The sequence below is a fragment of the Scedosporium apiospermum genome (assembly GCF_000732125.1).
Source record: "Scedosporium apiospermum strain IHEM 14462 chromosome Unknown SEQ_SAPIO_0100, whole genome shotgun sequence".
NCBI lineage: Eukaryota > Fungi > Ascomycota > Sordariomycetes > Microascales > Microascaceae > Scedosporium > Scedosporium apiospermum.
The window spans coordinates 233,812-254,758 of record NW_015971801.1 but is presented as its reverse complement, the minus strand read 5'-3'; the positions used below and the strand labels follow the sequence as shown (position 1 = coordinate 254,758).

The 20,947-nt window shown below is 52.4% G+C and overlaps 5 protein-coding genes and 1 pseudogene across 5 annotated transcripts; 2 read left to right on the top strand and 4 right to left on the bottom strand.

Moving 5' to 3' along the window:
• Nucleotides 1–527: 527 nt before the first annotated feature.
• Nucleotides 528–1,046, bottom strand: SAPIO_CDS6125 (uncharacterized protein; the record flags this gene model as incomplete). The annotated part of the gene is made up of 2 exons (XM_016788308.1): nt 528–581; nt 654–1,046. 2 exons carry the CDS (start codon nt 1,044–1,046, stop codon nt 528–530), a joined length of 447 nt encoding a protein of 148 aa, XP_016642065.1.
• Nucleotides 1,047–2,415: 1,369 nt separating this feature from the next.
• Nucleotides 2,416–7,580, bottom strand: SAPIO_CDS6124 (uncharacterized protein; the record flags this gene model as incomplete). The annotated part of the gene is made up of 5 exons (XM_016788307.1): nt 2,416–5,667; nt 5,724–6,205; nt 6,481–6,755; nt 7,098–7,510; nt 7,575–7,580. 5 exons carry the CDS (start codon nt 7,578–7,580, stop codon nt 2,416–2,418), a joined length of 4,428 nt encoding a protein of 1,475 aa, XP_016642064.1.
• A 435-nt stretch (nt 7,581–8,015) lies between these two features.
• SAPIO_CDS6123 (uncharacterized protein) lies at nt 8,016–9,542 on the top strand (the record flags this gene model as incomplete). Its single annotated transcript, XM_016788306.1, has 6 exons — nt 8,016–8,052; nt 8,103–8,218; nt 8,291–8,861; nt 8,923–9,055; nt 9,117–9,173; nt 9,245–9,542. 6 exons carry the CDS (start codon nt 8,016–8,018, stop codon nt 9,540–9,542), a joined length of 1,212 nt encoding a protein of 403 aa, XP_016642063.1.
• A 546-nt stretch (nt 9,543–10,088) lies between these two features.
• On the top strand, nt 10,089–12,729 carry SAPIO_CDS6122 (uncharacterized protein; the record flags this gene model as incomplete). Its single annotated transcript, XM_016788305.1, has 4 exons — nt 10,089–10,445; nt 10,504–11,063; nt 11,122–12,545; nt 12,614–12,729. 4 exons carry the CDS (start codon nt 10,089–10,091, stop codon nt 12,727–12,729), a joined length of 2,457 nt encoding a protein of 818 aa, XP_016642062.1.
• A 300-nt stretch (nt 12,730–13,029) lies between these two features.
• SAPIO_CDS6121 lies at nt 13,030–15,579 on the bottom strand (annotated as a pseudogene; the record flags this gene model as incomplete).
• A 1,641-nt stretch (nt 15,580–17,220) lies between these two features.
• SAPIO_CDS6120 (Uncharacterized protein) lies at nt 17,221–20,073 on the bottom strand (the record flags this gene model as incomplete). The annotated part of the gene is made up of 2 exons (XM_016788304.1): nt 17,221–19,074; nt 19,183–20,073. The coding sequence occupies 2 exons, from the start codon at nt 20,071–20,073 to the stop codon at nt 17,221–17,223; spliced, it is 2,745 nt and encodes a 914-aa protein (XP_016642061.1).
• Nucleotides 20,074–20,947: the final 874 nt, after the last annotated feature.

Here is a 20,947-nt window from a genome sequence, read left to right as displayed (position 1 = left end):
GAAGAAAAAAAGTAGTTGTACTTATGATATAATTAAAGTAATAGAGGGAGCTTTAGGAATTTAGAATATTATAAACCGTGTTAAGCTGCTTTGGTGTTCCTATTGAGATTTTATTATCTGCCTCGAAGTCTTCTGTGTTCCTTTCTCTTGATTATAGAATCTATTCAGAAGAAACCACCACAACTCTCTTGTCATCTCATTTCTTCACTTATGCATCGAGCTACATTCAGCATCGGCGCCACCTCTTACACAACCGAAACAAATGCCAACCCTCTTTTTTATCGTCTCCAGCTGTCCTGCAAGTGTTTCATTGTATGTTGGCGATTCGTGATATCTTTGCCCATAACCTGAGCTATGCGGTCTCCCGGCCAGGTCTTTACATGGCACCGCCTCCATCTCCATTATTATCTGTGAAAGAGGCACTTGGAGCATCTTCAGCGGCCCATACTTATCGCGAAGAATCTTATATTTTTCCATGCGAGTTACCCCCCAACCGCAATGGGAACAGCCCTTGTTCTGGCCCTCAATCAATATTCCGCGAATTTCTGCTCGCATTCGATTCCGCCGCTCTTCAAGCAGGTCTAAGGAAGTCAATATGACGATCAAATGGTCGAAGAATCATGTCAATACTCACAAACTGTTTTACAAGGTACAACGCGATTTATCATCTCGTTCTCGAGAAATTCATAGTAAGACTCTTCATAGTCGAGAATCAGTGCTAGAGTCCTCTCAACAAACATCTCCGAATCACCTAGTGCGTATGCTGCCGCCATGAGGTATCCCGCCCCTGTTTTATCGAGACTGCCTTGAGGCTGCTGCCACTGCGCAATGGCGTATTTGAGGGCGATGCCGAGATCGTATTTATCGGTTGCGATGGCAATTTGGAGAAACTCTAGCGGCGTAATGTCCTGCGGTACGACGTCATTACGATGGTGGATGACGCAGAAGATTGTGTGTAATGCATCAGCATCGTCTTCGTCAAGTCGGATTTCTTTTGGGGATTCCTTGGAGAGGCCTCGTCCTTCGGCCCAATGAGGTCCGAACATAGCCTCGAAGACTTTCGACGCACAGCTAAGACATTGAGAATGGACTCTTAGCCGCACGTTCTGCGGTCCGACAACCAGGATAACATCGCCGCTTGGGCAGATATCCGGGAGTGGATCTCGTTCGCTGTCGCACTCTGATGTATCCATTTCCCAACTCAATCGTTTGAGATTTCTAAGGACACATTAAAGGCGGAAAGGGTTGGTCTCTTGCGGTACTGTTCGTGTAGAGCAGTCCTTGTTTAATACAACGGGCGGAGTTGTCAAACTGTTGGGCAGTTTGGGCATCAAGCCAGAGATACAGGTGCACATGATAGAGTCGACAAGCCACATACAGTTCAACAATGCTTGCAGGAGCTCCCCTCCAGCAGCTGTCTTGCCCAGGCATAAGTTTCTGAGACCTGCAGACCGATCAATCAAGGAGTGGCGCGTTGTACAGCTCCACCAAATTCTGTACCAATTGTGTCGTCAATGCAACCTGATCGTCTAATAGCATTATCACATCATCTAAGAGTTGGGGCTATTGATATGTGTGATCTATAGCTGAGGCATTGCGGCCTGACGAGTAGATGTGTTGACAATATTAACCTCCCTGCTTTCGCGTTATTCTGGATCTGCCCCTACATATTTTCATCGCTTCTATATATGAACAGAACATCGTGTCTCAATTCCTACTTCTGCTATTATTGATATATTAAGATCTAGACTTTGGCTATCGCCAGAGCGCTTGAATGGTGTGAAGAATACTGCTCAACAGCTAGAGTATAACCTTGCCTAGGTGCGGAACGAGGAGCAACAGTGAAACTTTCTCGAGATACATCCAATGGCGTCGAAGTTATCCTCTAAACAGCTCATACACACCCGTCGTTTGCACAAGGTTTCGAGCGGGCTCCGGAGGGATTCATTTTTTGTTTCTAGTTTCTAGTCAAGAGGAGTTGGCCATGCGATTAGATAGGGACCTCTCCTTACATATATACCTTGCCAGTTTACCTTGCTAGTTTCTCACAGCAATTTCATTCGATCCCCTGTTGGCGTTCTGCATTGCTCCAGCGTTGAAGTCGTCCCAATATCTGAGTGGCATACTACAAATACAGGAGCACGACCGAGACAGGTCTATAGTTTCGGAAGGCATTCCCTCGCTTAGGGCGAAGAATGAGCGAAATCGCTCTAAACCCCGGGCCTTGTATTTCAGCAAGTGCATTTCTACAGAACAATATGCTCTTCATAGCTCGTGGTCCCAAACGCCCTCCATTGTTTTTTGCATCCCCAAGAGTTGTCCGTAGTCTTTGTCATATATTATCTCGTAAAGACATTTATGTGAAGGCGGCTCTAGCTTCTCCCCGTTCTAATGGAATAGGATCTGAGTAGTCTCTCACTCGGCGGTCTGTGGTTCCGCAAATGTCATGCCATTCTTAACAATGGTCAACTTGTCACGGACGCAGAAAGTGAATCCTTCGTCCGCTGTTTGTACCGGAACTATATCAAGACTCCCTGCAACAAAGTCGGTTGGAACTATGAAATGTCGGGTGTATTGCTCGTTAGTCGCAGTAAGATCGGTAGAAGTGATCCACTGATTTTGATGGAGGAATAGTATGTCGTTATTCGAGCGGCGCAGGTCTAGGAACTGCTTGCAGACACTCGACGGGAGGGTTCGCGAGGGCGAGACAGCTCCATCTTGATCCCACTCGCCAATACCTGATAATTGAAATACCAGGCATGTCAAAGTAGAGGTAAACTGCCCGTGTCGCTGCTTGATAGTCAAAAGGGCCATCCTTTTCTCTTTCTCTACTGCCAGGATAAGAGATTGCAATCCTTCGACGACGGAATCGGGTTCCGCCGCGTAATTGAGTAGCAGCTCCCGACTGTTGGTCTTGGAAGAAATATTCTCGATTGAATAAGTGGTGAGTTTCCCGTCAGCCAAAAGTGCGAACCGTTCGGGATAGAATGACGAAGGTAAAGGTGCCCAGCGCCACATTCGTCTCTCAGGCGTGAATGTCAGATCGCCAACCAAACTGCCGTCGTTGGCACTATAGGTACGGTCTCCCGTTGCTGTAGAGATAAGCAAGTACTCCCCGGCAGCATCAAACATAATCTGGACGACTGGAACACCGAGGTGAACCTGGAACTTCAGCTGTCTGGTTTTAGTTGCCCGACCCTCGTCGAGATCCAGCTCCCAGACCTGAACCACGTTGTTAATGTCACTTGACGCGATGGTCTTGCCATTGGTGAGGGCAATGCCCGTTATGAAGGCGCCATGGGAGTATACCGATTCAAGCAAGTGACCATCGTTCGAACTATACAGGAGAACATCGCCGTCTTGGTTCCCGGCGAGCACGAAAGGGACAACGGAGTGAGCAGCGACAGTACTTATTTTGGATGATCGAAACATTTCAAACTGACCTTCCATTACTGGTAGCACGGCGGCTTGGTCACTGGTGCTGGCCTCCTCCTCGACGGTCTTCCTCACCAAGGCAGACGGAGACCATACCCTCATCTCATCGTCATCAATGTCAACAAGGTTGAAGCCGTCTGAAGTAAAGTGTAGGAGCCTGAATGTATGCCCCGGTGTGAGAACATGATAGAGGATCGTCAGGGATTCGAAATCCCAGAGGCGCAAGTTGCCGAGGATGTCGACTGTAGCAAAGGTCCGGCCGTCGGGAGAGCACGAAACGGCATTGAATACGGCGTTCTGATCGGGCTCGCGAGAGTGGATAAGGGCTCCGGACCAAGAATCGTACAAGGCCAAGTGCGATTCGTTATAAGCGATGAGAAGTAAACCGACATCGGGATCAGGGTTAAAGATCAGCTGTGAGGCGGCACGGGAGCGCTCGTCTATAGCCCACCCGACAAATTCGCCACTCGCAAAATCGAAGAGGCAGACGGGGCTATTTCGGTAGGCTAGACCAAGAAGCTCAAGTCCGGGCGAGATGGAAGCGGCGAAGGGGGCTTTGCTTGAGTGGATGTTTGTCTCCGAGTTGGGTGGTGGCCGGTAGCGGTACGACTGTTTTTCCAGCATTTCTCCCGTAATAATATCCCATTTGAAGGAATATCCTTGATGTGTGACTGCGAAAAGATAGCCGGGGGAAGACGCGAGCAAAAGACACTGCGCTCTAATCCGGGCCTTCCAACGCATCTTCCCGTCCAGGTCCCATAGAAAGATGAACTTCCTGCTGCATGAAACTAGATAAGTGCCCAGTGGATCAAAATAGAGCCTGTCAACCCACGAATCCTGCTTGATTGCCTGAACCTTTTGGCAGCTCCGATGATTGAACAATTGGATGTTCCCAGATTCAAAGCCCACGGCAATGAGGTTGTTTCCAGCTGCGACAGCCGCACCGGCTTCATTCTCAAAGGTAGTAGTAGAAATGCAATCATCCCATTGTTGGGTGAGATTCCCTGAGACAAGCAAACCGTCGTGTGTGCGGCCAAATTGTTGATAGATAGCTGATTGTGCCGGGCATAGAGGCGGTATAAGGAAGTATATGGCCGACGGAGACGAGACGAGGGCTCTTCCGAACTTGGTTGCTAAACGACTAATATCCGTGGCCCAGCTGTCGATTCTCTGGACGTGCTGATTTAACGGGGAGCGGTATTTTCCACGTCTATCTAGGTAGGCTTTCAAGTTCTTTGCTGTTCGGATGAGCCGATAAAGGTCTTTCTTGCCCACTACCTTCTCAACCCAACTCAGGACTGTAGTGGTAAGGAACCTGTTCAACGCCGTGAGGAGCTCGTCACTCTCAGCCGACGCCCAGTAAACGTGCTCAGAGAACTGGGTCATAGCATAGTCCAGCAGTGGAGGTGGAAGTCGTTGAGGCTGCTTTTGTCTGTGCAGCCGACGGTTTCGAGGCGGCTGCATCTGTGGGCCGACAAGTAGCCGTAGGCACACTAGCGCTATTCGCTCGTGGCCCTTGGATCTGCGAATTTGGAATTCTCCCGCGTCCTCAGTCAGGAGAAATTCCCTGGCAGTACTGTGGATTATATGCGCGATGTCGGTGGCCTTGTCGACACAAACAAGGTTGCCGCACAATCCTTCAATAGCACTTTTAGCGCTAGGGAAGCGGACATTAATGTCCAGCTCAAGGGCATGGGAGAGTTCGAAAACTGTAAGTGGACGAGCTGCAAGGGCCACCCAGAGTAATATAGCTTGGGCGATATGTTTCTCGCGCTTGTTCGCCGCCATATCTGAGGTAGCTCGGGCGTAGTAGCCTATCATTCCCTCGGGTATGCCTTGGATGATCTCAAGCATACTCTCATACCCGTTGACGCATTCTAGCTCATCCATTACTAGGCGGACCCAAAGAAAAGATCCGCCGGACTTTTCAAGGATCTGACGAGCAAGATCATCCTTCTCTGTGCCGCTATCCATTGGGAAATCTTTCATTCGATTCTGGACAAATAGATCAATGTCATTCATTGTATTCGTGATTGGTATCTCGACAGTCACGATCTCGCAGTCTCCCAAATAGCGCATAATCTTTTGCGTTTCTGGCAAGTTCCGGCTCGTTATGAATATCCGAAGAGGGAACCTCGGCTTGACTCCCCTTAGAAGTGCGAAGAAGTCGACATACTTCACACACTCATCTACCGCGTCTAGAACCCAATAATACGGTGCAAACATCGCCACCTGTGATATAGTTAGTTAGGAATCCCCAGCCGTCGACTTAATGAACATGGACGTACTTGAAAGATGCAAGACGTAAAAATCTTCAACCACACAGCACGTGCGTCATCCTGGTCGAAAGTGCAGTCATTCCTGTAGAGTTCGGCTAAAGCACCTCGCACAGCTGCGTTGGTGGTGGCCATTTGGTAGGCGATGGCTCGCAAGCACGTTGCCAGAGAGTGTGACTCTTTCTTCCCGAACCGAAAGAAATGCACAGAGTTTTGGACGCAGAGCTCCTTGAGCTGTGATGTTACGTGACTAGCAAGAATGGTCTTGCCAACTCCCGGGTTCGCCGTGACCCAGTATATCGACGGAGGATAGTCTCTTCCTTCGTGAAAATCGACGTCCGAGTCTCTCCAATCGAGGAAATCTTGTCGTTCTTCGATCCACGTGCACGATCCGGCCAGTCTTTCATGATGCTCTTCAAGAGAAGGCGCCGGTTTGAGCAGAGATTTTACGACTCGCAGTTGCTCCTGAGAGTCATTCTCGTTCTTGACGACGGCTACCGTGGATAGCATCATTATTAGTCCAGGGGCTCAGAAGAAGTCACGACACGGGGTACCAACCATCCTGCACTAAATCAGAGACAGCGCTACCAATCGCATTTTTGAGGGAGATATAGTTCGAGTCCTCAATGCTGTGAAATTTGCAAATATCGCGATGATTGGCATGCAGATACCGGACTCGCTCGTTTCGAAACCCAGCACCTAGAGATACGTTTAGCTCACCAGCCTCGACCGTATCAGCCGGCAGAACTTGAATGGCAACGCGATTTACCTAGCACAGCGGATGTTTTGTCGACGATAAGAGCCGAAGAAACTCCAATCTTGGTTTCCAAAGTTTCGTAGAACGAGTATATCGCCAGCTCATGTGCAAACTTCCCAAATTCATCGTTGATCAACTGGGTCGAAGTAGAGCCTGCCGTCAGATCTTTGACGTATTCCCGTGCTGTAGACAGCCCAGTCATCTCAGTGACACGTAGGATGCGATTGAGAATAGCGGCATAGTCTGATCCTCGGTGGGGTGTTGCCAGGAAGAAAATGCACTTGATTCTATCAGAAAGGGGTTGTTGACTGTCTTCTCCATGGGAGAGAATGAACGCCTATGATGGGTAGGAAAATTAGCAAGGCCAAATCTTCAACGAGTATCTATTCCGAGCATAAATTCAATCACCTTTTTAATTACTAGACCACCCATGGAATGCCCAATTAAGATAATGGGGCTCTGCCTCAGTTGTCAGTTAATCTCAAGTCTCTTCTCTCCTGTCCGAATAGCTCCATACGCTCGCTTGCTGCCGTATTAACGGCGATGATCTTAATTCCTCATATAATGCCCTCCCGAAATCGTGGATATTAAGGATGTTTGGTTGTTTATAACTCCAATCGCAGTCGTACCCGAAACTGTGGATATTGGCATGGCTGAACTCAGGCTCCAGAGGGAGCCAGTATTTCGGCCAAAAGTATTGGGGATCAGGTTCTTTCTGCCATGTCCTTATGGATCCTCCGCGGAGACCATGGACAAATATTAAGTCTATCAACGGTTCCGGAGAGGAAGCGAGGAGTCGAAGGCCCAGGGGACCTCTTGTTTCATCCAGCGTCGTCGCAGATGGATGTCTGTTCGACCACACCGACGTCAAGCTCCGTCGGAACGAGAAGATCGATTTCCGTTCTTCGTCTTGTTTGAATCGACCGGCATCAGAAGAAGGCCCTTGCGAGGATTCGGAGAAAAGGGTAGCCGAATCGCTAAGTACACCATCCTTGTCCGGTGACAGGGCTCGCTGACGACTCGGAAGAGCTCGCTCGTCGTTCTGAGGATCAATAAACCATGAGTTTCTCTCTGAATTCAATTGACTCGATACTTAATACACTTACCGCCATGGCGCCTGCGTCTTGGTAACGAAGCTGCGGGCATGGGCATGCACAATAATGTTGACTCGGTCAAGAGTCAAGACGCTCGCATGGTGTCACATTCGCTTGACCCCGCGTGTTTGCTTTGGCAGCCTCGTGTTTCGATTGGCGGTCCGATATTTGATCCGACTACAGTGTAATGTTGGGTCGGCGGGTAAGGGGGGACGCAGAATGGCTGGCAAAGTAACCCCCTGCAGCCAGGGCGGGAAGTGGCTGATTCAACATATATCTCGAAGGAAATACCGGGCTCCTCCGATCCATGAGCACGCAACTCTCTTCCACCCTCCATCTCTGTTCCTTGTGTTTATAGCTGGTCGAGCCATTAATCCTGGGAAGTATCGTTATTAGTGTAATAGTTTTGTTCTTGATTCTCTGATCCGATTACTCTCAGCGAAATCCTGAAGAATGCTGGACGAGTCTCTTGACCCTGCAGTTCTCGCCGGTAAGTCGGTACGAGCCACTTACAACAATGGCGACAGCTAAAGTTCTTAGTGCTGCCTCCTGGAAGTGAGGTTGTCGATGTTCATGAACACGGAACGGCGAGCTGGTCTTCGGGCTACAAGGTAGACGTGGAAGTGGATGGAGAGGAAAAGGAGTACTTCCTTAAGGTAAGAGATTCAGAAAACAGCTGCTCCTTTCTCTCTTTCTCAGGAAACGCCATGCTTACATTCCCATGCTAGGTTCTCCAACGGCACAATCATGTTGAGATGGCTCGCGGCGAATATGAGAGCCAGAAGGCGTTGGCGGAGATTTTGCCTGACAATGTCGCCGTTCCGTTGGCCTTTGGGACTTTTCAGCTGGATTCGTCCAAGTCCTTTTTTATAACTCCGTTTCGTGAGCTCATGGATAAGATAGCGACGCCCACAGCGCTCGCCGAACTCCTTAAAACTCTTCACACAACATCCAGGTCACCTACAGGAAAATTCGGCTTCCATGTCCAGACGTTCAATGGGGTCGTGCCCGTCATCAACGATTGGTGCGATAGCTGGGAAGCTTGGTTCACGCGCCAGTTCAAGGCCGATATCCTCTGGGAGCAGAGTGTCTGCGGGCGTGATCCAGAGTTCGATGCTGTGGCAGACGAATTCTTTGCCAAGGTGATTCCCAGGCTCCTACGTCCACTTGAAACCGGGGGAAGATCTATCAAACCTTCTCTGTTGCATGGAGACATCTGGCACGGGAATTGCCAAATCGATGCAGATACGCAAAAGGTCATCCTGTTCGACTCTTGCTGCTGCTACGGCCACAATGAACGTAAGACATCCCCATGTTTGGATCCAGCGTGGGAACGATGTAAGTATGCTAAACCACACAGTTGATCTTCACATGATGAGGGAGCCGCGATACAAGTTCTCTGAGAAACAAAGACACTTGATAGAATACAAGCGTATCGTCGGCGTCTCAGAGCCCGTGGAAGACTTTGATGATCGAAACGCCCTTTATGCGATGTGAGTCCGGCGAATGGCATGGCACTTTGCAGTTCAGAGCTGCTACTAATAATCAACAAAGGCGCGACAACATCATCAATTCAGGGCTTCACGAACATCGGAGGTTCCTTCGGCAAAAGTAAGTAGTCACCGCCATACTCCTACCAACCGGGAGTATCCTGCTAAGATTGATATTGACGGATAAAATAGGGTTAAGGAAGAGATGCAGAGGCTCCTTGCAAAATACCCAGAAGGGTTTGAAGGTTTTAAAAGGTCGAGAGGAAGCGAGTATCCTTCGAAACCTCGTCCTGGCAAGGAGAAGTTGTTGTGCGCAATACTTTGGGTTACTGCCCTACTGGCGCTTGTTACCAGCTACTACGTAGCAACGCTGGGAAGACCTTTCGAAGTCATAAAGTTCCCTTCATCTCATCAGGGCCCCAAGCTGGACTTCGCTATACCTGAAGACAAAGCGATGGAAGAGGGAGTGGATGATATTGTGATTGGGTAGGCGTGCCAATACGCAGGATTAGCTTCTTAGGCGTAAAGTCCGAACAGATATATGATGAAACTCGGAGTGAAGGCGCAAGTCAGTAGGTCAGTCGAGATGCCAAACTCCCAGCGGGATGGAATCTGGGCCGGAATTGGGACGGCCCGTGCTGCGGTGTTCAAGTGCCACCCGGTGACAGCTGGGCAGGCACACCACCTGACACAGAGATCACGCACCTGCCGTATTCGCTTGAGGAGTAGAATGACGCAACACACCTCGATCATCTCGGAGGGAGCTTTTCTTCTCCATCTCGGCACCTCGGCCGATTCGCTTTATTTTTATATTTGTGAACCCAAGTGATGGGTTTTGGTAGTAGAGCAGTCTTCAGACTTGGCTCTTTGATGGAAGTCCTTCAAAACCTGCCCCGCCACTAGTGAGCATCAATCACCGGCCTCACCCCGAGTTGGCCGGAACCTCGAGCTCGTCCAGGGTTTCGACCTCCGAGGTCTCTGAGACTCGATCTCCTCTCATAGTTAGAGACGAGATATTTATTTCCCCGTCGCCAAAATGCCCAACGGAGCTGAGAACACGCCCCTCATCACGACCGTCCAAGTCCGGACGCCGCAACCGCGGTACCGCCACAGCACTCTCCGGCGGTTCTGCACCATCTCCTTGACATCTATCCTAATTTACAGCTTCTTATCGTTTCTTATTATGATCATTATTGATGGGCCGCCGCACCGTCATCACCGCCACGGGCATCGTTGGTTTGGCGATGCCTTGACGCTGAGCTGGTCTGCTCCCAAGGTCTCTCATGGGGAGCTGCAGGAGATCCTGCTCGATACCCCCGAGGGTAAGCTAGCTGAGGAGTGGAGCCGGTATTATACTTCCGGTGTGCACCTTGCCGGAAAGAATTATTCCCAGGTTAGTGAGAAATGAGCCATACATCTAGCTGATGCTCAATATACTGATAAGCATCAAGGCGGAATGGACGAGAGTGAAGTGGGCCGAATGGGGAATCAAGTCTGAGATCGTAGCCTATGACGTTTACCTAAATTACCCAGAGGATCACAGCCTGTCTCTCCTCAAGAAGAAGAAGAGCAAGAACTCGACCGATTCCGAAACCTGGGAAGTCAAGTTCAGTGCCTTTCTCGAGGAAGATGTCCTCGACGAGGACCCCACCACCGGCCGGAAGGATAGAGTCCCGACCTTCCACGGCTACTCGGCGAGCGGAAACGTTACTGCGCCATTCGTCTATGTGAACTACGGTACCTACCAGGACTATGAGGATCTCATCAAGGCAAACGTGACCCTAGAAGGGAAGATTGCGATCGCCAAGTACGGCTTCATCTTCCGCGGACTCAAGTGCAAGCGTGCCCAGGAGCTCGGAATGGTCGGGTGTGTTTTGTACTCTGACCCGGGCGACGATGGTGAGATTACGGAGGAGAATGGTTATAAGCCCTACCCGGAAGGCCCGGCGAGGAATCCTTCTAGTGTACAGAGAGGAAGCGCGCAATTCCTAAGTATCCGGCCTGGTGACCCGTACGTCCTCTCTCCTCGACACCCCATCTCTGGCAAATTTTACTGACCGATACCTTAGGACTACTCCTGGGTACCCTTCAAAGCCAGGCGTCCCTAGACAGCCGGTCGATGACAGTACACCTAGCATTCCTTCGATTCCGATCTCTTACGCCGATGCTATTCCAATTCTCAAGGCCCTCAATGGTCATGGTCCCAAGGCGTCAGACTTGAACAAGTGGTGGCGGAGGAATCTAGGCCTTGGATACAAAGGAGTTCATTACAACATTGGACCTAGCCCCGACAACGTTGTTCTCAACCTCTATAACCAGCAAGAGTACACCACAACGCCAATCTGGAACGTGATTGGCGTCATCAACGGAACCATCCCCGACGAGGCAGTCATTGTCGGTAACCATCGGGATGCATGGATAATCGGCGGCGCGGCAGATCCGAACAGTGGCTCCGCAGTAATCAACGAAGTCATCCGCAGCTTCGGAGAAGCCGTAAAAGCTGGCTGGAAGCCCCTCCGCACCATCATCTTCGCCAGCTGGGACGGCGAGGAATACGGTCTCGTCGGCAGCACGGAATGGGTAGAAGAATACCTCCCCTGGCTCACGAATGCCAACCTCGCCTACATCAACGTCGACGTCGCCGTCAGCGGACCCAACCTGCGTGTCTCGGCCGCGCCGCTCCTGCACGACGTCTTTCGCAATGTCATCGAGCTCGTGCCGTCGCCGAATCAGACGGTTCCGGATCAGACGGTGGCCGATTTGTTCAGCGGGAAGATCTCGACGATGGGGAGTGGGAGCGACTTCACGGCTTTCCAGGACTACGCGGGTGTGCCGTCGATTGATATGGGGTTCGTGGCTGGGACGCCGAGGGATGGGCAGGCTACGTATCATTACCATTCGAATTACGATAGCTTCCATTGGATGAGCGAGTACACCGATCCCGGATTCGTGTACCATGCGACCATGGCGAAGGTCCTTGGTTTGCTTACCGCTGAGATTGCGAACACACCTGTCGTCGAGTTCAAAGCGACCAAGTACGCCGACGAGCTAGGCGTCTACCTCGACAAGGTGGAAGATGCACTAAACGAGGATCCCGACAACGCCGTCTTCATCATGGACGAAGACGCAGACGAAGAAGAAATCCTCCTCGCACTCCGCGCCGTCGACCGCGGCACCAGCACCAGCACAAAAAAGGAGCACGACTTTAGGACCTTCCTCAAGCGACTCCATCGTCTCCGCAAATCCATCGGCGAGCTACGCGAGGCCGCCGAGACGGTCGACGATGAGGCCGAGTGGTGTCGGAGGCGCATCGAGGAAGGGATCCCGTGGTGGAAGTTTTGGGAGAAGATTAAGCTTGGGATTCTCTTCGTCAAGACGAACGGGAAGTATAAGCGATTCGAGAGGGTGTTTCTCTATGAGCCCGGGTTGGACGGGAGGGATTGGTATAAGCATGTGGTGTTTGCGCCGGGGTTGTGGACTGGTTACTCCGGAGGTAAGTTGCTCACTCCTGGCTCGTTTGTTTTGTTTGGATTGTTCCGCTGACTCAATCTTTTTTCGTAGCTGTTTTCCCTGGCTTGTTGGAGAGTATTAGCTCGAAGGACTACGTGAATGCGGTGAAGTGGGCGAGTATCATTGATACCTGCATCCAGAACGGTGTCAAGCTGTTGAAGGCCTAGGGTGGGAGTCGGTTCCTGTGAGCATGAAGTGTTGTTGTCACTGGCATCGTGAGGGTACTGCGTTTCCGTTTCTATGTGCCTTTCAAGTATGAAATTCGGATATAATGCGGTACATGATGTTCTCTCTTCTGAGAGGGAATTCATATCAACGGACGTATATTACGAGAAACATGTAGATTTGACAAGAGTCGAGACTATTCTCTATTACTATGACCGACTTTCCCATGCTATGAAATTCATTCCCTCCATCATTCGTCATATCTCATCATCATATCAAACACTCTCCCTCTCCTCTTCCCCTTACGGAATAACAACCCTCTCCCCATCCCTAACCTCCACCACCCCCTCCCGTCCCCCAAGCCCATACCTCACCCTCAAGACCTTCTCCCTCCCCGGCGCCGGATCCCAAAACCCAGGCAACCGACTGATCCTCAACCCAGCAGGAATAACAACACACCTACCGCCACGGACAAGAGCCGCCAGCGCAACAGTCACGTCCGCCACGTCCTCGCCCGCCCACCCTGACGTAGCGGCGCCGTACTTTGCCGACAGGATGGTCAACTTATCGGCCGGGCGCGAGCTGTGCTGTTGTTCGCCGTCTCGGGAGGACAGTGCGCGGTGGAGGAGAAAGGTGAGATCATCCGCCTCGGCGCGGCGGACGGCGCGTTTTGATTTCCGGGGCTCGAGCTGCTGCTGTTGTTTGCGGAGGGCGAGGAAGTGCATGCAGCCTGCCACGAGGAAAGGGATGGCGGCGCAGCAAAGAAGCTTACGCGCGGGGACGAGATTCCGCGGCGTGAGGAACAGGGGTAGCGAGAGGCGCTGGTGCAGGCGGGACCAGTAGAGAGAGAAGTGGAGGCTGTACGCCGAGATTCCCAGTTCTAAGCCGAGACGGGAGGATTTCCCCACGGGGAGGAGGCTTCGGATGGCGAAGTACCGATCGAGCAGTGTGGTGGCGCATAATTCAGCCTCGAGCCTCACCGTCCTCGGTCGGGTCGTCTTCGTCGTCTTCCTCCATGGGATGAGCATGGCGACGTCCCTTCCGTACCGGAGGTAACTCCCTAGAGAATCCGCCGTGGCCGAAAGCGAAACGGCCCATGACCCCGAACCCACAACGTCGAGCTCCTCGTCTAACCCCCGAATGCCCGCCTCGCCGGCGGGGACGTCGCCGTTGTGATTCGCCGCCACCATAGTGACGCCGCTGCTAGCAGAACCGCGCTCGCACGGCGTGGTCTTGTACCCGAGCTCGAAGCTGGCGGGCGTACGGATGGGGAACTCGGCGTAGAAGAAGCGGCGATTGATGCGGGAGAACTCGGTGAAGAACTTGCACGTGTCCTCCGTTTTGAGGGACCAGTCTCCGCTGTCGAGGCGGGCGAATGCCGTCCCTCCGGCGCTCGTTGCTCTCTGGACCCAAAGGCAGACGCGAGGAGCACGCGATGACAGTGGCTGCCGGGCCGTGATGGCGGAGCCGAGGGTGGTGGGGGCGCCTTGGATGGTGGTCGAATGAGCCACACGGGCTGCTAGGGCCGGTCGGGGGAGGACGTCAGATTCGAGTTCGACTGCCGTGCTGGAGAGGATGGATTGAGCGTCGCTTGTTGCGTGATGGATGTCTTGGTGTATTCTCATCGTGACGAGCGGGCACAGACGGTTTTCGACCAGCTGGACGACCCTTCTGCGTGGGATGGACAGGGGAAGAAGAGGCTGGTATCGATCGGAGAGGAGAGCCATGGGCATTTGGGACATGTCTTCGGCGACCCCGAATACTGATCCCGAGACTGTCAGGGACGGCGTCGGGACGATGAAGACTGGGGCATCGCGGAGTGAGTCCAGGGATACCGACTCGAGGGCAATTGTGGGGACCTTGGGCTTGCCGGGAGATTCTTCATCTTCAGGCGGTGCTAGCATAAATTCCTGGACTTGGCGGAGACTGCTCTTGACGATGTCTCCTAAAGCTGGCACTCCAACAGTAACGTGGTGGCCAACGGTAAAGTCCAGCGGCCTCAACGCTTGTCCCTTAACAGCCACCTCCTCATTCTGCAAGCGCCGCACCAAGCTCGACGCATCGAACCTCCCGCCCAAGTCCGACCCCGTCCACAACGCCTTCTTTACCTGCCTCTCCAGCGCCTCGGCAACAACCTCGCCAAACTCCTCACTCCCGGGCTCAAACCCCGATCTCAACGCAAAATCATACGCGGCCCTCTTCTTCGCGTCCGAAAGCGTCTCGAACGCAACCTGCACCCTCTCGAAATATTTCTCTGCCATATCCCTCACATCAGCCTCGTGGTTGTCCGGATACAACAGCCCAAACCACCTCCAATACGCCCTTTTTACGTCGTCACCACTCGCGCCATCCCTCGGCAAACACAACACTTCGTAAAAATCCGCGTCCCGCTCGTCTTCCCCTTCCACTACTTCTTCTTCAGGGCCAAGACTCTCATCGCCATGCTCCTCCAAACCACCAGCTTCCCCTTCCCTTACCACATCCGATACCGTGCCCCGATCGAAGACAGAAACCACATCCTCATCCCCAAACTCGTACTCCCTCCTCGTGGCAGCAAAATGCTCATTCAACGAAAACCTCGACTCCATGGGCCGCAGGCCGTGAGGAGCCCCTCCTTGCTGCTGGCCATACGAGGCGGATGTGGCCCCATAATAGCCCCCGGATGGCACACGAGCCTGCTGCGGCTCATAGGTCGACTGCACCCGGGCTTGCGGAGGCTCATAGTAACCCTGTGGGATCTGACCGTATGACGGGTGATGCTCGTCGAACACGGCGCTCGACCGCGCGGAGTTGACGCGGCTTGATCCGCGGGTGCGTCTCGCCCTGGGCGTCCTATTTGGAGAATCAGCCATTACCATGCAAGTCCGACTTTATGTACAGTTTATATCGACTGTCGATGGATGGATCTATATCCAAAGGGTTATATAAAGCGAACGGGTGGGGGGAAGTGATGGATAAATGAGGCAGTTATAAATAAAGAGAGAGGGAGAAAATGAAGCCCAAAATTTACTTACCCGTCGCAACCGTGACGGGAGGGTTGTTGCTCTATATCAGACACATTAAAGGACAGGGATGAGGCGTCCTTCGTTCCATGATGGTGGTGCGACGCGGGGCAAAGACGAGGATGAAGCGAGTCGCGAACGTATCAGTGGGATCGCCGTGAGCTGGTGACAGCTGGTGTCAGCTTCGTTGACAGTGATGTATGAATATGACCCTCTTGGGGAGATTAAATCATTGGATGGGGTTTTCCTGTTTTCGGTTCTAGGGTGAGTGGGAAGATGAAATCGTAGGATGGGTGGGCAGGGTACGACATCATCGACTTGTTGAATTGTTTGTTTTGGGGTTGCAGCTCGCGCCTTCACTGGCAAGAGCTGGTGAGGATCCAGTCGATGCATGGCCGAGATGCTGGCACGATCCGACCTGGTTCAACTGTATCCTTGTCGATGAGGATGGGTTGAATGGGCCAAGGTTAGCTCCTGTCTACCAAAGCTACATGGCCCCGGACTGGTCGTTGGGAGCAATGGTAGTTATTCGAGATGAAGCTAGGACTGAGGCCGGATCCGTCCTCCCGCCTGCCGGACCGAGCCCTGGTGGCCCGGTTCATCTCCGTGACTGACTCGGATCTTCTGCGGTTTTCATCTTTGGCAAAGGTTCTGATGCTAGTGGAGTTCAGATACATCGCCATTCAACTAACAAAATACTCATGCTCTTCATTACACAATACCTGCTATATATAAATCCACCACATCTACCCGCAATTCCCTCTCTTCGGATGCTTCCTTCCTCATGATTCTCTTTCCAATCATCGTGGCAGATCACTCCCTCCTCCTTCTTCCCCAACCCTAGCGGCAAAGATATAAAAAGAAACGATAAACGAGGATGGGGCGAGTGTGGTTGTTTCAGGATCGAGAAGAAAGAAGGAAAAGGGGAGAAAGAAAGAAAGAAAATAGGGAAAGAGAGAAGATTAAAACTCAGCCCCTATTCGATCATGAGCAGGGGAAAATAACGGCCGTCCTCCTCTATACAGGTATCCATGCTATTTACCCGAAACTCGGACGAGAAAAATAATGTATAATAAGAGAAGAAAAAGAAGACAAGGGGAGGGGGACGATCAGGAAATATGTTCCAAAATGATAAAGAGAAAAAAAAAAAAAAGAGAAAAGGTGAAATGGAAAAGAGGATAAAAGTAGAAGAACTCCCACCTCCCCTGTACGGCTCCCAGAAAACGCCCAGCCACTCCAACCACTACTTGACGCCAGTTTTCCTCCGTACTCTTGGCAGGGCTCGAACGAGGCCCCTGGTCCGGAGTTTCAACAGAAAGAGCGAGGGTATCAAAAAATATATGGGAAAAATATAAAAAGGAAAGAAACGACGGAAATGTTTCAAATACACATGGCCAGTAGCCAAATGGGCATATCTATATGCGAACAAACTTCGTCATAGCAAAGGGAAAACTCGGCCGTCCTCATAAAGTCCGCTCAAATCGTTTCAGGTCAAGAAAAGTCATCGCCGTTGGGAATGGCCAGCTGATCGACGTTTTGCACCAACTCCTTCATCTCCCTCGCAAGCTCAAACGCAATGGGCGGTAGGTTCTGGGTCCACATCTTCCACTCCCTGTCGTTGGGGCCCTTGCCCTTGGCCGCGATCGTCTGACCTTGTTTGTTGGCGTTGAGCAGCTTGTCGCGGCTGGCTTCGAGACGCACCACGAGCTGCGCGTTGCCACTCGACTGCGTCTCGCCGATGACCTTGCCCGCGACACCGACGATAGCCTCAATCTGGTCCGTGATCTGCTCGAGAGACGCGCTGCTGCGGATGGAGCCCACGAGGTTTTGAATGCTCGACACGAGGAGTGCAGTCTGGTCTTCGAGGTAGATCTTCAAGTCGTCGGACTGTCCGTATTGCGAGGGTAGGTTGTCGTAAGGACCAGCCGGTGGCGGTGGGAGGTTCTTGTTCGTATCATAGTAGTTGCCGTTCATTCCATTTCCGTTCATCTCGTCGATCCGACCCATGCCGCCGATTCCATTCATGTTCATTGGTGGTCGGCTAAAAGTCTGGTCCCTCGATTCTCGGGGAGAGTTGACGGGGCTGTAGGCAGACGAGTCGGCACTCAAGCGAGAGCCTCCCAATCCTCGGAACGGTGGCGCCGGGGGAGGGGGTAGGGACTCCTGAGTCGTCATGGATTCTTGCCTCGAGCTCTGCGGAGAGAAGAACCCAGTGGACGAGTCCAGTGGCGTTACTGTGCCATCATCATCTTCGTCTTCCAGTTCGCCAGCGGGAGTTGGCCGCATCTTTACCATCTGCAGCAGCTCAACAATAGCCGCAACAAGGTGGGATGCCGAAGCGTCGAGGATGGAAACGGGAGAAATACCGGCCGAGTTGGCATGGTTCTTGGCCGCGGTGATAAAGGCATTCGCAGCCCCGGAAACCTTGCCCTTCGCCTTCGATATCTGTTGCGCGAAGTCGTCATTCCTTGACGAGGCACCGGTCTCATCAATGTCCTTGGTTATCCTCCGTACACCAACAATCGCTGCTTTCATGGCATCCATCACCTTCTCAGGCATGTCGGTTCGCGCCTGCTGTAGAGTGTCATCGATAGCAACCTGGAACTTGGTAACGTGGACGTCCTTCACCAGACCATTATCCGCCGTAAGACCCCGCTCTCGCAAATACTTGGTCGCATCCCTCTCTGCGGGAAGTCCGAGCGACGAAGCGCGCATGCTTCGGAGCTGCGTCTTGGCCCGAGTGTATCGGTTCCTCCAGTCCCTAACTTCCTGCTCGAGCTGCTCTACCGTCCTTTCTAGATCCTCCTGTCGCTCGTATGTAGAGCTGCTCTGCTGGGACAGTTCCCGCATTTCTCTCAGAGCCTCCTGGGCGCTACGACGCACTTCTTCGGTGACAGCCTGCTGTTCGCGCAAGGCCTCTTGAAGCTCCTGGTTCTCGCGCTGTAGTTCTCGGTCGGCATTGCCCGAATTGGCGGGGGCGGAAGTAGCGGCGGCGGCAGCAGCAGCTGCTGCGGCTCGGCGCTCCTGATCTATCCTATCGTCCATATCGGCGAGCTGATTCCTCAACTCCCTCGTCTCACTCGCGTGGTCGGACCGCAGACGTTCAATCTCGTCTCGTAGAGAGTCGTTGAGATCTTGCGCCTCGGCAAGCCTCTTCTCGAGGCTTACACGTAGATCATCCCACTCCTTCTTTTCCATATTGGCGGCACTAGATCTTGACCGCTCATCGTCAAGCATGCGGTTCATTTCGTCATCCTTCCTCTTCATGTCGTCTTCCATGCTATCGAGCTTTTCGCGAAGCTCTTGTACCTGAACCTGGTAATCCTCGATGAGTCTCTTATCCGTCTGCAGTATCCCCATCGTTAGCTGTTACTGTCATACGAAGCTTCGTGTGAGAGGAGAAAAGTTGGGGCCAGTTCATGGTGTTCATGGTGTTTTGAGTGGTCAACATACCTCCGACTGCACCGGACTTGCCTGGGTGTCCGGCCTTGGATCGTTTAAGCCAGTCGGCGCACGGCGAATCGCCGCAAAGGGCTCCCGGTCTTCGGCATCGTCATCTTCCTCCACCATGGTGCTCTTGTTCGGTACGATGGTATTACTCTGGAACTGCTTCTGAAGCGGACGCCCAAACTCGCCAGGAGCGAGGCTTGGCGAGGGAGGTATCGAGTAAGCATAGCCACCACCAGGACCCCTGACGGAACTCGCATCTGAAGGTCTTCTCCTGCTGGCATTCCTCGGCGGCAGGCCATTTGCAGGGGTTCCGGAACGGCTGATAGACATGCGAGGAGGGATGTCGCCCTCAACAAAATTGGGGAATCTCCTCTCGAGTTCGGTGAACACGTCGGTAACCAGGCTCTGGAATCGGTCGGGGCCGAGAGATGATAACTTCTGACGGGCCTGGTTTCGCTTGGGGTGGAAGCCATTTTCCGCAGGTAAGGAAGGAGGGGCGCGAGAATCCTGGCGACGCATCAATTCGTCGTAGACATCTGTGCTAAGCTCGACGAACTGCACACTAGTAAGGCGCAAAAGCTTATCTTTGGCCTTGGCGGTAGCACCAGTCGTCCTGCCGTTACGGCCGTTGAGGAATCTCCGTAGAGCTAGGTAGTGTTCGCCGAGGATGGCCTCCGTCTGGTCATCCTTTGTACTCCTCCCGCTTTCGCTCCTCGCGTACATATTCGTGCCTTGGCTCGATCGGGCGATAGATGGCGGAGGAGAAGGGCCACCGACGCTCCGGGCGACGGGTGGGAATCCGTTCAGGCCTCCATTCGAGCCTCCGGAGTTAGGGGGAGATATAAGTTGACCGCGGTTGTTGGGGAACGGGCCGCCGTCGCCGTACTTGGACATGTTGGACGACCGATCGTTTCCACCTATAGATACTGGTGACAATGGTGCATTTCGCCCGTTCATATTATTGTTGAGTTGTACTCGGATTCGTCCTTCCCGAGCCGGCCAGAGCAGTCCGGGTCTCGATTCGTTGCGCTCTGGGATAGGAGAGGTATTAAAAATGTTTCACGAAATCGTCGAGAGAACGTATCAGCCGATGGTCTCTTTGGTTCGTCTTTCTTTATTCTTCCCTATTCCCCTCGCGATGTTCAGGTGGGTTTGAGAAAATGGACGTCGCAGGCGTTGAGAATGCCCTGAAATATTACAAGTCAAGAGGCGAGGGCCTGTGGCGATGGGCTCCTAGTTTTTTTTTTTGGTAGATTGGGCGTGATTTCGGATTGCCGTCAGTTACTACGGGTGGTCGCCTTTCTGAGTGAAGTCTAAGTTTGACTTGGTTGTTTCCGGCCTGAATATTCGGGATGGAGGTTTTTTTTCGAGGTCGCTTTCATCAAACGCAGTGATTATAATAGGGGTATCTCGCTAGGCAATTTCGAGCACAATTGCGTATACAGGTCGAACCTTGGCGACACTGAGTTCCGAGTCGGTACAAGGGCGGCGTTCGTGATTCTTCAAGGGTGAGAATCTCACGATCTGTCTCTTTTGCTCCTGGACAATGTGGGAAGAATAATTACAAAGTACGGCCAATACAAGGAAAAAGAACGAGAACAATCAGAGAGGATTTGCGTGGGACGAGGAAATCCGCGACGGGCAGTGGTGAAGCATGAAACGTCACGGTGACCGACAAGGGTTTGGGACCAGCCAATGGGGAAACTGTGCCTGCATAGACGGGGTGACCCAATCGGGGGTCGACACCTTCCAAAGGACGAAGGGCGTC